A 16856-nucleotide genomic window follows, 5' to 3' on the forward strand; every position below is an offset into this window, starting at 1 on the left:
AAGGTAAGAGGATTTTAAGTCATGGTATCCATAAACTTCAATCGGTTCAGATCCTTTGAAGGAATGAGAATATCAACAAACCTGTAGGGAACGTCAGGGTACTGTCCTGCCTCACTTCCAGTGATGAAGCTAAGCTATGCTAACGGAGCGTCTGTTCCCTAAGCTAAATGCACGCACAGAGTCAAAAAAGGTATGTATCTTCTTGTCTAACTCCAGGGAAGATGTTAAATAAGCTAATTTCCTGTAGTTCGTTTGCTTTGTTCCGATTCAGGGAGACACAGGGACTATAATGATACAATGTTGCACTTGTCCCTTAGTTCGTTTGTGTTCACACGGCTGTGTTAACATTAACAGCGGACCAAAACAAACGCACGCGCAAGCAAACGGTCACTCATTGGTCAGATTTTGGGGTGTCTCTGCGCCAGAATCTCCTGAACACGGCGCGAGCCATTCCTAATCATTCAGAACTAATTCGGCAGCGAAAAAGCCCATTTTTAAGCAGAGCTTCCCCCATGCACATGCGCAGATTGCCTACGGATTGTGATGCAACGCACACCCGCCTTGGAATGTTCCATCAGAGGGGGGAGCTTCGGTGGCCAGTGTCCTTTCAGCCGAACAGGATAATGAAACAATGATCCCACTAAATGACCAGACGCGTCTTATGGCGACATCTACAATTACCTCATTGAGTCTCCAGGTAGACTAATGTTTATATTTAAGTGCAGTGGTCTGTAGCCACTCACACTGGCCACCGAAGCTCCCCCCTCTGATGGAACAGTCCAGGGCGCGTGTGCGTTGCGTCATCATGCAGCGCGTATACAGTACGGCAAGTGAGTTGTCGGTTTGTTAAATCGATTGCATTCTCACAGCGTACGAGTTGCGTCGGGTTCGTTTGGAAGTGCGCCGAGACCTAGGTGGTCTCGGCCCGCTTGTTTTGTTCCGCAACAGAATGTGATTGCTGTGTTCATATATGCCCAACTGAACCGAAATAGAGGGTAAACGCTCCAGGTTTCGGAACAACAGCTCCAAACGAGCTAGGTGTGAAAACGCCCTTAGGAGGCGATCTGAGCCGGGCGGGCGGGTTTTAAATATTCAGGCGAGCCAATTCTATACAACGATGGCATCAGTAACTCTGCCTGCCCGCCTGTCATTGTGAAACGGTCGGTAGTGTGGTGCGGACCTCCACAAGCATTATTTGGAATTGCGATAAGATATTTGGATTATCTCTTTTGCTTTACATCAGATACAAGGTAAGAACATCATATATGAATTTGATCGTTGATCTGACATTTATTTCTACCCCGATCACTGTGTGGACCGTGTATGGCTGTTTACCGTTGCTGCGGTGGGGGTGGGGGGGGAGCGCCCCGCTACGACGGTCATTTCATGTATGGACGAGGAGACATAATAGTGATAATCTAGCGTTGATTTCAGGATGATTAGATAATCAGCCGAAAAATTACAACGTGATGACTGGATTACAGTAAAATGCATTTTTCTCTCCTTTTCCTGGAATTACTGAAAAACAACCAAACCATACTCTATTCAAAACGGTATAAAACGGAAATGTACCGATGAAAAAACAATCTGTCTCTGCAATGTTGACTAGAAGCAGCTCACTGAGACCCGACGGCGTTATTAGACCCATAGATATAATATAAGCTATATAAGATATATTTTAAGCACTCACAAATGTCAGTCTAAAACTATATCCATTGAATAGACCTGGCAATGAATGGGGTATCAGCGCCCCCTTCTGTGGCGGTCAATGTGTTAATATTTGCCATTTACCTCTGCTAGATCACATTCATCAATAAAAGTGCTATTCATTTTCTTTTATAAAAAGGTGATTTTTTTTACCCATTATAATCAAGACCTGAATGGAACAAATCATGTTTATCCCGATGACATCACAAGTATGACTCTGGCCAAAGAGGGCATATGTAGCCAACACCTCCGCTGTTGGCCAGCGGAGGTGCTCGAAAGCACAGTAAGGGCAGAATGAATTGCGGTCAACAAATGACTAACAAAACACTTTTAGGTCTCTTCTCTTGTAATTTTAATGATGTATATTTTCGGGACCCCCTTTGGCTGTGGGTCTGGTGGCCGTGGGCTCTGACTGGGGGGGGCCGTGGTTGGGGGTCTCTGCGGGTCGAGGCATTAAAGTGGCCAAAGAATAGAATAGAGTATTTCTATTCTATTCTTTGGCCCGTGGGGGCGCCGGACTCCGGGTCCTCCGGGGTTGGGGTTCGCGGCTGCCGGGCCTGGGGATGGAGGGGGCTCAGGAAGCCCTTTTTTATAGTAAATGTTTTATTTTCCTTATACTTTGCGACAGCTTATTTGAACTGGATATGTATGCAAATGTATAATCTGTCTAATTTATTGTCTAATCATTGTTGGGTTAGTTTATGTTTTTGGATGTCTTTTACGTATTATTGTTATTATTGTGTTGTGAGTTGTGATGTTTCATGTTTGAAAAATGGAAAATAAAAAAATTTTATCACAAAAAACAAAACACTTTTAGGGTGGATAATATTCTTTAATTTCTCTAACGGTTACAGGTAGCAAAGGCCGGAGGCAGTGAGAGGACGAGTGATGCAGTCGGGGCACAAGCGGAACATACCGGTACGAGGGTTTCCGTTAGAAAAAATTGTTGCCGGCCTCAGTGTCCGTTAGATTTCAATCTACCAGTCAAATGAGAGAAATTCCGGTCAGTTTATTGAGCTTAAAAACAATTGATAGGCAGGCTATATAAAGAATGACATCCTCAAGGCATGTAGATTTATAATATTTTAACTTAAAACTAGGCTACTTTTGCGTATACAGTCATTATATTCCAAATAAAATAAGTCCAGAGACTCCGTGCTGCTGCTGACTTTAAATGAAATAGGTGTCTGTGGGCAGTCGGCCCGACATTAATAAACAGCAGTCTGTTATAATCACATTTTTATGAGCTAACGAATTCCGTTATATTGGACATTTGTATTAATTATATCAAGCGAAGAACTGAGAAATTTGGCAGAGAGAGACGGCAACATTATCGTGGGTTTGCGTGATGAATCTCCACCTCCCAACGACTTATTTGTGAGAGTATGCCGCTGCAGAGCCGCAGATTCAGCTGTTTTCAGGCCCTATCTGGGGACCGCTCAGCAGCGCCCCCCACCCAACAGCTGAATTGCCAATGGCTGAATTGGAGTATTGCACTGTGCCGGCACAGCTGGTGGGTTCTGTGGCTCTGCAGCTGCATGCACTCGCAAACCCAGCACTAAGCTCTCGCTGACAACGTCGTTGTCATTATTAGACCTGCTTGGTGAAGCAACGATGAAACAAATGTAATGATTGTTTCGTGCATCGCATAGGCTATTTAATTTTAGCCTATTTTAATACAATTCAACTAATCAAATTGTGCTTAGAGGGAATTATTTTCACCAGACATTATGACCGGAGAGATTAAATATGTCGGACTTCAACAGATTTTGCCGGTCAAATACCGGTAATTACCGGTTAACAGAAACCCTGACCGGTACTATTCAATGGTAGGGGTGGGTACCGACCGAATCACGTGAGATCCGCCCGTGCCACATTTCGGTATATATAAAAAAAAGTCAGATGACATAAACGTTTAGTTTACCGCAAAACAAAACCTATGAAGTGTGCCGCACATTCACGTCAACGTTCACGCAGACAATACACGCTTACCTAGGATTTGACTTGATTCAACAACAAGCCCGAAAACAGTCGCAAGTGTTGTTACACTTTACAAAGCTAGATGCAGACAACGCTCGCTGCAATATTATATATAATATATATATTAACAAATTGTTCTAAATAAATAATAATGATAATAAATTATTAGAAGTTTCGAGTTGGAATTATTTTTTACAACTGAGGTAGGTAGATTACATTTTTAGAGACTAAAGTACAGATAAAAGGTACCGTTTGGTACCGGTATCGATTCACAGGTAACTGTATCAGTTCAAATGTGAAAGGTAGTGTACCCAACCCTAATTGATAGTATTGGTTCTTCCCTTCTGGCACACGGTTCCATTAAGGGCCTTTTCTCACTCACCCTATTCGTTTCTATTTCGTTCCGTTCTGCCCGTTCCGAGATCTGATGCGAACTCCCCCCCCCCTCTCCCCCCTCTAGTTTGTGTACACACTTCAGTCTGGGTGCGCTCTGGGTTTTGTTTACGGTTTGCGTTTTGAGCTTGTAAGCTTGCCGTAGTCGATGATGTCACGCTCGAAATGTAAACACAGGAAGTGTTAACACGGAGACTGGAGAATGGATGTTGATATAAAGAAACAAATAACTAATAAATATGAAGTTATATTTGAACCTCTGTTGTCACAAGCCTTGTCAATATAACCCACCCCCCTTTTCTCACGAATGGAACTCTGTTGTAGAGTCCGCTTTTGATCGTTTTGCAGGGTTAACAATAACGCTAAGCTAACGGCTAACGCTAGTTAGCTTTATAACCTTTTACTAGTAACATTTCTCAACAATTTATAAACAATCGATTATATTGAATTGAAGTCATTGATCTACTGGTCGACCGAAAATGTAAACGGGAATGTCTTAACACGACTGCGGACTCTGGATGTTGATATAAAATGAACAAATTGCCAATAAATATGAAGTTATATTTGAACCTCTGTTGTCAAGCCTTGTTGTCAATATAACCCACCCCATTTTATCACGAATGGATGGTGTTGTAGAGTCCGCTTTTGAACGTTTTGAGCGATCTATTGGTCGACCACGGCCGACTGGTTGGGCACCACTGGTCTAATAGAAATAAATGCATTCGAACAATGTATAGACATAGCAAATTTATGACATTATGTCAGCACCAGGCGCCACGCCCGTGAAAAGGTACAAGCTCGCAAAGCCACACCCCCCGTTCTTCCGGGCCCGAACCCGAGACCACCTCTGCCAGCTGATCCCGTTCAGCGGGGGGTGAAACGAATCAGCGCCGTTTCGCACCCCAAAAGGGGTGAGTGAGAACACTCCCCCCGTGCTCCGGGACGGTGATTCGATACAAAAGGCTGAGTGTGAAAGCCCCCTAAGGCTCCTCCAGCCGCCCGAGGAACAGCTCCATTCCCACAGAGTGCCGTCTAGGCAGTATCTAACGTGAAGCATCCATCTGCAGACACACAGAACCCACCAACTTTGCCGGCAAGGTGCAGTACTCCAATTCAGCCATTGGCAATTCAGCTGTTGGGTGGGGGGCGCTGCTGAGCGGTCCCCAGACCGGACCTAAAAACACCGCTGCTCTGTGTGTCTGCAGATGGATGCTTCACGTAAATCGAGCAGCAGCCAGCTCGCGCTGACAACAGCGATGTCATTATTAGACCGGCTGCTTGGTGAAGCAACGATGAAACAAATGTAATGATTGTTTCGTTCATCGCATAGGCTATTTAATTTTAGCCTATTTTAATACAATTCAAATAATCTAATTGTGTTTAGAGGGAATTATTTTCACAGGACATTATGACCAGCACCAAGTCGTTGGGAGGTGGAGTCATCACGCAACCCCACGATAATGTTGCCGTCTCTCTCTGCCAAATTTCTCAGTTCTTCGCTTGATATAATTAATACAAATGTCCAATATAACGGAATTCGTTAGCTCATAAAAATGTGATTATAACAGACTGCTGTTTATTAATTTTGGGCAGACTGCCCACCGACACCTCAAGTCGGCAGCAGCACGAAGTCTCGAGGGACTTATTTTATTTGGAATATATTAATGACTGTATATATACGCAAAAGTAGCCTAGTTTTAAGTTAAAATATTATAAATGCCTTGATGATGTCATTCTTTATATAGGCCTATCAATTGTTTTTAAGCTCAATAAACTCTGACCGGGGGAGCTCCAGTAGCTCACCACGTACCTCGAGCGCTATTTCGGCGCCGGGGACAACCGTGCTCGTCACGGATCTGGGGTTTAGCGAGTTCGAATCCCGGACTGCAGCCGTGCCTTTCCCAGAGTGTCTTCCCCCCCATCTGTACCCCTTCAGCCTGTTTCTGTCGGTCATTCTTGACCAGAATAAATGCGATAAACGCTAAAAAGAGCCAGGGGAATGGCCAAAGTTAAAAAAATAAATAAATAAACTCTGACCGGAATTTATCCCCTTTGTCCGGTAGATTGAAATCTACCGGACACTCAGACCTGCAAAAAAAAATTCTAACGGAAACCCTGGTCTAGAGACCCAAACAGATCACATCTACATTGCAAGGCCCCTTTCATCTCTGGACCTAAAGATTTTCACCTATGGATTTATTCCCAACTGTGCATGACCAGGGGGAATTCAAATTCAAGTTTCAAGTTCAAGTTTCTAGTTTGTTTATTATTTGTCACAATAAAATACATGTACTTTACGGTGAAATGCTTGGTTCTGTATGAGCCCCTGAGAGTGTGCTACATACAGTAAAAAAGTAAGTAACAAAGTAAGTAAAAGGAATATACAATATACAATATAAAGTACAGCCTAAGTACAATCTAAGTACAGTGAGTAGAAATGAATAAACAGTGAGGTACAAATGCAGACAATGAATACAGGAGGGTCTAACTGTGTATGACCAGGGGGAATACAGGAGGGTCTAACTGTGTATGACCAGGGGGAATACAGGAGGGTCTACCCTAGGGCTGGGCGATAAAATGATAACGATAACTATTGCAATAAATTATTTCCTCGAAATAAACATGAAACGTGGTCGCAAAGTTTCGATATATCGATTTTCCAAGCTTGGATATGAGCACACGCACTAACAACCAATCAGTGAAGGAGATGGCCGACAGCGGAAGGAGACCCGGAAGTAGACCCGGAGGTAGGACTCAGTAAACAAGGCTGGCTAGGCTAATTAGCTTGCACGGCGCTATTTTAGGGTCATATTTAGTACATTGTCATGAGATACTGCGCTTGCTTTGGCTAACTGCTAACGTGCGCGGACTGATGACGACATCAACTTAGGGCTGGGCGATATGGCCTCTAAATGATATCACGATATGTTTTTGCTCCATCACGATACACGATATATATTGCGATATTTTGATATTTCCTCTAAAGCACTTAAAAATGCTTGATTTAACCCTTTGATGGATAGTCACGCCAATATGATTATATAAACCTCTGTTGTCATTCAAGCCTCGTCAATATAGCCCCCACCCCCCCTTTTCTCACTAATGGAACTGGTGTCGTGGATCACTCCCCTGTGAGCGTTACCAGGGTTAGCGGCTAAGGTTAGTTAGCTTAGTTAACGGCTAACTTAGTTACCACCTCTCTAGGCGTGTGTGCGTGTACGTGACGTAAATTGGGCGAGTGTGTGTGTCTGTGTGAGGGAGAGAGGAAAGTGCTGCGCTAAAGTAAGTCTCATCTCAGCCGCGGCGGCTTAGAAACTGACGTGAGGTTTTGTGCAAAACATCACGATGTCCACGATATGTTTAAAAAGTGTATCGTTAATGAATTGTACCCGATATTTATTTAATATCGTCATATTGCCCACCCCTACATCAACTCGACTCTCTGACCGGCAACATCACCTCCTGGTTTGGGAATAGCACTGCACAAGACCGTAGCAGACTACAAAGAGTGACACGTTCAGCCGAACGCACAATTAGAGGGGGGCTTCCCACCCTCCAGAACATTTACAACAAGCGGTGCAAGGGGAAGGCTAAGAGAATTATTAAGGACTCGAGCCACCCGAACAACTGCCTCTTTGAACTGCTGCCGTCAGGCAAGCGATACCGGAGTCTTATGGCGAGCACAGAAAGACTCAGAAGGAGCTTCTATCCCCAGGCCATCAGGCTGCTAAACGAAAATAATCGCTAAACGAACAATAATCACTATGCAACAACCATCAAATGCACACAGCACACACACCCACACGCACACACTCACTCAAACAAACAACACACTGCAGCACCCACTCTCCACACTTTAGATCACACAAACACACTTACACTTTATATTTATTGATAAAGGATTTGCACTACAACTCGTACACCTACTGTGAATTGTACCTAAACTGCACCTCGTCCATTTATGCCTTGCACTATATTGTATTGTATATTAGTACACTGCACAGTATTGTATATTGTATGGTAACTACGTCTACGAACATTGTACATATGTCAAAACTGAACACTGTGACCTCTTTTTTTACTTCTAATTTTTACTATGTTTTTATTTCATACTTATCTTGTCATGCACAGTCTCTGGAGCGCAACAGTAAGAAGCATTTTGTACAAAAGTATTCTGTACTTCTGTATGACAACTATTAAAGAAACTTGAAACTTGAGACATTCGCAGCAGCAAAACAAGTATATTAATAGCCCGTCCATCGGCGCCGGGCATAATAAGTTAATTAAACTTGACAGACATTATATCGACGATAATTATCGATATCGAGTTATATGAAAATAATTATAATTTTATCGCGATAACGTTTTTGGCCATATCGCCCAGCCCTAGTCTACCCTACCGGGCGGTTTACTTCCTCTTTTGGGGCGGAGACAGGGAACAAAATAACTGCACGGCATTCGCCAAATGCGTGTAGATTTACCGTCTGGCGGCTAAAAATAATATCTGGGCTCCGGCAGCTAGCAACGTTCTTTCACTTTCTTGAAAACAGAGCAGCAGCGTCAACACTAGAGTTGTTCCGATACCGATACCAGTATTGAAAATGCCGCCGATACTGCCTAAAATGCTGGTATCGGTATCGGCGAGTACCCTCTAATGTTGCGCTCCGATACCATATGACGTAATTTATCAACAACACTGCGGACGTTGGGCTCTGTAGATATACCCTACTCGCTGAGTGAGCATTATAAAACAAACGTGTGCTTAATCGACCGTGAATTAAAGTGTCAATTGCCATTTGTCATTTTAACAGCAGAGCAGATACTTTCTTAAAATGCCATCGTCCCGGCAGAGCGCTGTTGACGGGGAGCCAGGGAGCAAAATTAACTTTTTGACTCACCGGCCAGAGGCTGGTAGATGAGAAAAATCTATCCGCCAAGCATATTTCTTACCAGCCAATTTTTTTAATTTTTATTTTTTTTAATAAAATATATATATTATATAATCATACTTGTAGTTGTATTATCTGCGAGACATCGCCACCACGCAACAAGTCAAAATGCTCGCTATCTGCAAACAGCTCCACTGTCTGTGTGTATAGTATACCAGCGTTTCCGTTAGAACATATTCGTGCCGGTCTGGGTGTCCTGCAAGATTTCTATCACCGGACATATTCGAGATATTCCGGTCAGAGTTTTAAACAGCAGTCTATTATAATCACATTTTTATGAGCTAACGAATTCCGTTATAATTGGACATGTGTATTAATTACATCAAGCGAAGAATGAGAAATTGATTTGCAGAATCAAATTACTATCTCTCGCCTCTCAAGTTAGTGTGATACGCTACCAGCATCAAGCTCCCGCCCCGCAGGCTTGCGCTGCAGCAGCTCTGTCACACGCACCCCCAAATTAATCTCGAGTAGACATCGCTTCACCTCGTTGTATCAGACACGTCACACATATCATAATGTTCAACTTCACACACAGCAAACTGTAGTTGATCATCACATTGCCTCGTTTGCTAGCTTGTCGCCACATGCAGAGAGGACGAGCCACATGCGTGTAACGCATTTGTTAATTTCATTATAGGTTATAGCCTACATTTAGTTATAATCAATAATATGCATTACTATGTGACACGGCAGTCAACCAACAGTTGCATATGATTAAAAATGTCAACACTCACTCACCCCGTCTCTCGTTGTGCCTATTCGTTTTGTACCTGCGACGGCTGCGAGAACAGCGACTTTAGTTGCTGGTTCGACTTTAATAGATCCCCATTGGAACAGGCGAGGCTCGCAACGGTAGCAGCAGACTGGGGATGCTCTTTGTGGTTCAATCAATAAATTAATAGTAAAAGTACGCTCGACATTTTTGTTTCTTTTCCGCGGGAGCCACCACGGCATCAGCGTCAGCGGTCTCTGTGACTTCAAGTTCAGAAGACTCATCTTCGTTGTCATTATTAGACCTGCTTGTGCTTGGTTTCATGAAATATTTACTAAGCTTAGCTTGTTTCGCCATCTCTCTCTCTTCCTCGTATACCTGTTTGTCATTATGGTGGCCAGAGCGTGCAGGCTCAAAAAAAAAGAAAAATAAGTTTCACATCTGAGCGGCGCCATCATATCAGAGTGAAGCAACAATTAAACTGAAAATGGAATTATTGTTTAGTTCATCGCATAGGCTATTTAATTTTAGCCGATTTTAATACAATTCAAATAATAAAATTGTGCTTAGAGGAATTATTTTCACCGGACATTAAGACCGGAGAGATTTAAATATTCGGACTTCAACATATTTTGCCGGTCAAATACCGGTAATTACCGGCTAACGGAAACGCTGGTGTATACTCGAGTAGCCTCCAGCTCCAGCAAGGATTCTCCGGCGCTGCAGCTGGACCCTATACTGTAGCCTCCAGCTCCAGCAAGGATTCTCCAGCGCTGCAGCTGGGCCCTACTGGAGCTAACGTGTACTAGGTAGCTACCTATCCAACGGAGGTATTATGCACTACTAGACTTGCTGGAGCATTTGTTGATATCGGGAGGTATCAGTAGCTAGCCGGCTAGATAACGGACAATGCCTCAGTATTAAACTAAAAGTGAATAGTTGACTGGGTCATTTTGTAACGGTAGCTAACGTTAGATTCTAGCCTCTCTGTTTACATGGGGTTGGGAGGGGCTGGAGGAGGGAGGAGCAGCGCGTTGCATGTCTGTGTGCTTGACAGCGAGTGAGAACTCCGCTAAGAATTGGATCATGTTATTCGATCGGTTTTCACATGACTGTTTCGTTGCCCGCCACATGGCGGACAGACCTCTCAGTCCCACCCGCCAAACGTAAAATCTGCCCGCCAATGGCGCTTGGCGGGCTTTAATTTCGCTCCTATAAACTTAAAAAGACTCTCCGGCTTGGTGTGTGGTCCTCGAAACAGTATGCATGCATGAACCAGCAGTACTGTCTGGCCAAGTAAGTGCTTATAGTGCTTTCAGTGCACGTACACAGACACACACACACACAGTAGCCTAAATTAAAAAGGCAGCAGATCTCTGCCAGGCAATGCATCTGTGTGGCTGCCTGTCAGTGCTGAAAGGTGCAGAGCAGTTAGAAATGTGATAAGTTACACACAGTGCCAACTGCCAACCAAGTTAATCTTCTGGCGTAAAGCTCTTAGCTCTCTTGCCTGCCCGAGTAACTTAGCTACAGTGCTAAAATAAATAAACAAAGACAGAACAGAACTGTTTGTCAGATTTGGGCAAAGAGAGAGGGCTGAGTTATAGAGACCATACTAAGACTATGGAGAGACAGGGGGCTTAGACTGTCAACTGTAGAGACCACAGACTGTGTAGAGAGACAGAGAGGCTTAGACTATCAACTGTGGAGACCACAGACTGTAGAGAGACAGAGAGGCTTAGACTATCAACTGTAGAGACCACAGACTGTAGAGACCACATACTACAGTGTGGAGAGAGATGTTTAGACTGTAAACTATAGAGACCACAGACTGTAGTGTAGATTGTAGGGGTGGGACGATACATCGATCCAGATCGATACATCGATGTAATTATCAACAATCGAATCGGATCGATGCGATGTAATAAGATCGATTCATATCGATACTCTTATTTTGAAAATCCTGTGGCGAGTCTCATATCCGCCCAAGAACAACAGCAGTAGCTCCGTGTGTGTAGATGTTACAGCATAGCATTATCCCTTTCTGTGTGTGTGTGTGTGCGCGCGTCTTTGGAAAGACCAGATGAGGTCAGAGGAGTTTGATGTTTAAATGTTATTTAAACATAAACAATATAATACATAATAAATGTAGGCCTATACATGATCATGCAACATCAACAAATTGTTGTAGGAACGGTTTGGGAGAGGGAGGTTGTGAGTTTTGAGTTCCAAAAAATTTAGCTTAAAGTTTAAAGCTCAATATATAAAAACGTGGCACTTTACAGTGAACAGGAGGTCTATTTGTATTAAAAACAATAGATTGATATTTTCATTACCTTTTTTTTGTTGATCTAAATGTTACTGATTGTGTTAAATGGGCATATGATATCATCTCATATCGATCGCAGGCACCTGAATCTAATCGTATCGTATTGTATCGTGAGAGACTTTGTGATATCGGCAAATATCGTATCGTTGTCCAAAGAATCGATATCGTATCGTATCATGATGAAACTGGTGATTCCCACCCTGTGTGTAAATTGTCTTTGCTTCTTATCCTTTGCCACTCTCTAACTAGCATAATGGAAAGATACTTTTGAATCTGCAGATAAAAGTGTTTCATTTTGCCTATGAACCCCAAGCACTGTAGAAAACACAGCTGTGAACACCACTGTTCAACATATCCTTGGCAAAAACATAAAGGACAAGTTATGAGGTGATGTTACACTTCCAGGCGAGCCTGAATGTGGTAACCAAGCCGACACGAGTTCCTGTATTACAGACTGAACCATTCTGCCTGGCAGCACCTACAGCAAAATATGGAAACTTGTTTGTTTCTCTTCATGCCAATGTTAGCTAATCTGGCATTAATCGTGCCATTTGGTAAGCTTAATAAATGCATAATCATCTTAATGTCAATGTGCCCAATGGTAGCCATCATCTGTTGATATTCACCTTTTTTCGTGACTCTTTTTGTATCACAAACAGTACTGTATTTGCAAATCTGGTATGTCATAAATGTATAGATGTAGCAGTACTACTGTCTATCTGTATGTCGTGTCATATATGTTATGATGAATTGAAAATGGGGGACCCTGATGTAAACAAGACGAAAGTCTTTCTCTGGTCTGCATCCCCTTAACAATTGTATGTATTGGGCTGTACTGTAGCCATTCTGCAATCTGTTAATAAAGTTTTCAATCAATCAATCCTCCTCAATAACAGTTAAGTTACTGATCTCTGTCAATAACATACCAATAAATGACTACACAAAGCCTCGTAGTTTAGAAAAGCTTATAGCAAAGACAAAAAGGCAGCTACGGATCTGCTAACATGACGTTAGTATCTCTACCGGTAAGTGTTGTTGTTGACAGTCAATCTTGATTGAAACAGCTAACGACAGGCTAGCAGGCTAGGCTAATTAGCTCTCTCTCTCTCTACCCTTGATCCACCCTCCAGTCTGTGTGAAATTGAGCTGGGCACATAAACTAACGTTAGCTGTACATCGCTGTTGTATATGCAGCAAGCTCGGTTTGTGATCAAAACGATATATAGCAAACCATACAATGTGACCATGGAGCTAGCCAACGTTAGCCAAGCTAACGGGTTACACGGGACAACTTTCTGTAGATCCTGTTATGCTGTTATCATCATCATCATCATCATCATGTTATCCTGCTGTAAGGTTAGCACATCGCCGCTACAAAAGCCGAGCTAGCTTAGCATAGCGTGCTAGCTGGGCTCGTCAAGAAGACAACACTGGACAGAACAACAACATCACATTGAAGATGTAGAACAGAAGAATCCCATACCATCGTACAAATCGAGGCGATCTTTCGGACTGTCATCAGTATTTCCATCCGTAAGCCGCCATATTGGACCGAACCCCAATTTTGAAATAGTCACACACAGCCCGATGCGGCTGCAGAGTTCCGGCCGGGTGAGAACCTTCTGCTGCTGGCCGTCCGTCCGTCCGTCCTCCAGTCTGGGGGAGGAGTGGGACGGTGATGAGGGCGTGTCGCTGACGTCATGACGCACAACGCTGCTGAGCCACAGGGGCTGCGCGATTCACGTTACGGCACCGCGCCGGTGAGCGGTGCTCAAGTGAAGTCAAAATGTATGTTTGATTGATTGATTGATTGATTGATTGATTGATTGATTGATTGATTGAAAACTTTAAGAGATTGCAGAATGGGTACAGTACAATACAGCTCAATACATACTACATACAATTGTTATGGGGATGCAGACCAGATAAATACTTTCGTCTTGTTTACATCAGGGTCCCCCATTTTCAATTCATGTGTATAGAGCACATTTGATACACGGAGGCAATCCAAAGTGCTGTACACACACAAAAAAACGACAAAAATAAGGCCCAGCATAAAGAATTCTCTCGAATTAAAAAAAAATACATAAAAGGAACACAGAAGGGTATACAGTATAAAAGCGGTACAAATTGATTTCCAGTGCATTAAAACAAAAAACAAAACAAAAAAGTGCAGTAAAGTGCACGCAAAACATGCAGTGGTTTAGCATCAGTTTAAAAAAAAAATTAGCCTGTTCTTAAAAATATGCAGAGTTGGGGCAAATCTAAGATCTTCTGGCAGTTTATTCCATGGCTTATTGAGCCGTACTGTATTGTACCCTTTCTGCAATCTGGTAATAAAGTTTTCAATCAATCAATCAACGCTTCACCATGTTTTGTTTTGGTCCTAGGAACAGTTAGCAGATTCAGATTCAGATTCCTTTTATTGTCACATTATTCTGTACCTTTTACAGCAAATAATATTAGAAATTTGCTTTGTTGTGGTGCGTCGACCGTAGCAGCATCCAATATAATATATACAATAGAATAAAATAGCAGAGAATAAAATACAATAAAATAACAGCAAGATTACTATATACAATTCTAACAAAGTGTGCAGATAACAGGATGTGCAGTCTCTGAACAGCAGACTAGTCCCTGATGACCTAAGAGGTCTAGAGGGTTATATTTCGATGCTGGCTACGCGTCTTGCTTCGCCTACTGAACCGTACCTATTGTATACATTGAAAGTATTTCACATGCATCTATCCAGCCACGCCCACTTCCGGCTACATATATAACCCCGTGGGTGTGGCTGTGCTCCTCCTCCCTCGTTCTTTTATTCGAAAGTGTTGCTCAAACACGTCATTGCAGTCTGAGAGTTGGAGTAATAGTTTTTTTCTCAAAGCGAATTTAGTTTAGTGATGGCATTGCCACAAAACAAAAAGTCATTTTCAGGACTCCACCAGCGCTTCCACCTCTCGGCCTCCACCGCTCACCGCGGGGGGGTTCCCTGGACCGGTTGTCATGGCAGGCGGGTGAGCCCTCGCGGTGTGCAGTGCTGAGTTTGAGCCACCCGGAGGCCGCGGCGGGTCCCTCGCGCGTGAGGACGATCCCCGGCCCTGGTGTCCCCGTCAGTCTGGGCAGACCACCAACCAGCCCAGGTGTGGTCTCTCTGATGGCAGATGACTTGTGGCTCAAACGTTCGACGGTGAGCGAGAGTAGCGGGTGGTCGAGGGATGAGGAGGTAGAGTACGCGGAAGAGCTGGATCCGGAGGAGGACCCATACGCCTTCCTGAGGCCACCGTCGGTGGAGATGGAGGGCCCCTTCTCCGATGCCTCGCCCGGTGCGTCTGGCCTTACAACCCGACTGAGACGTGAGTTTGAAGGCAGAGAGGCAGCAGAACAGGCTTTGCTCTCTCTTCCCCAGACTGATGGCGGTGGGCGGCGGCTGCAGCCAACGGTGTCCCGTTGCCGGAGCCCCCGCCGATGCCTGTCCCGATGGCATGGTGGGACACTTTTTTCGGGAGAACCCACGTGGCAGGCCGGACATGCTATGCCCGGGTTTCCCCCCCATGGACACCTACGTTGCCCGGGGCCAGGTGGTGTCCCACATCAAGGGCCTGACGTGCTCCCACCTGCCTTTTACGCAGGTGGAGGGTCGGTCCGGGGCTTGAGGACTGGCGTGCCACGGCTGGATAAGCCGCTGGCAGCAGTCCTCTGCCCCGACATGATGTGGCATCCCAAACAGAAGCCGATGCCGAGGGGGAAATCGGCCCGGCAGCAGGCGGAGTGGGCCTACATGGCCTACATCGCCGCAACCCAGTTTTTTGGGTACTGCACCCTATTTTCACATACATTTATCGGGCCTACGCGCCTTGCTCCGCCCATTTGTCCAGTAGGCGAAGCAAGACACGTAGCCAGTATAGAAATATAACGAAGGTTATCCTATAACCCTAGTTATATGAGTACTGGCAAGCGTCTTGCTTTGCGGCCCTGAGGACCAACTGTCTTTCGAATGAAATTCAGACTTGGGAGGAGGAGCACAGCCACGCCACAGGGTTATATACGTAGCCGGAAGTGGGCATGGCTGGATAGATGTAAGGTGCATGAAAAATCCTTTCAATGTATACAATAGGTATGAACGAGCTGTTCAGTAGGCGAAGCAAGATGCTTGCCAGTGCTCATATAACTAGGGTTATAGGATAAACTTCACATAGTGTAGAAGCAACTCAGAGATGTATTTAGGACCTGACCCATTAAGTGATTTAGTAACAGTATTTTAGGCCAACTTTCTAGTCGCATTTGAACCTGCCTTGGCAAGGTGAAGGAGGTACCCACCCCCCACCCCCTCCTAATAGACAGTCTCCTCCCCACCGCATGTATATTTCTCTCCCACCCACCCACCCCCTCCAAATGTACAGTCTCCTCCCCACCGTATGTATATTTCTCTCCCACCCACCCACCCCCTCCTGATTGATTGATTGATTGATTGAAAACTTTATTAACAGATTGCAGAATGGGTACAGTACAGTACAGCTCAATACATACAATTGTTAAGGGGATGCAGACCAGAGAAAGACTTTTGTCTTGTTTACATCAGGGTCCCCCATTTTCAATTCATCGTAACATATATGACATACAGATAGACAGTACTGCTACATCTATACATTTATGACATGCCAGATTTGCAAATACAGTACTGTTTGTGATACGAAAAGAGTCCAGAAAAGAAGTATATACATTTGACGTAGAAACTGTACATTGGAGGAGGTTGGGTAGGTACAGTCCCCTCCCCATCATA

The 16856-nt window shown here is 44.1% G+C and overlaps 1 protein-coding gene across 1 annotated transcript in view; it reads right to left on the minus strand.

Moving 5' to 3' along the window:
• Nucleotides 1-13696, minus strand: part of usp12b (ubiquitin specific peptidase 12b) — a 98128-nt gene extending 84432 nt beyond the window's left edge. The window contains exon 1 of the mRNA XM_084327886.1: nucleotides 13557-13696. Coding sequence (XP_084184012.1) covers nucleotides 13557-13604 — 48 coding nt within the window. The 5' untranslated portion in view covers nucleotides 13605-13696. The remainder of the gene's footprint in view (nucleotides 1-13556) is intronic.
• Between the last annotated feature and the right edge of the window lie 3160 nt (nucleotides 13697-16856).

This window comes from Notolepis coatsorum, assembly GCF_963971535.1.
Source record: "Notolepis coatsorum genome assembly, chromosome: 13".
In the NCBI taxonomy this organism is placed as follows: Eukaryota; Metazoa; Chordata; class Actinopteri; order Aulopiformes; family Paralepididae; genus Notolepis; species Notolepis coatsorum.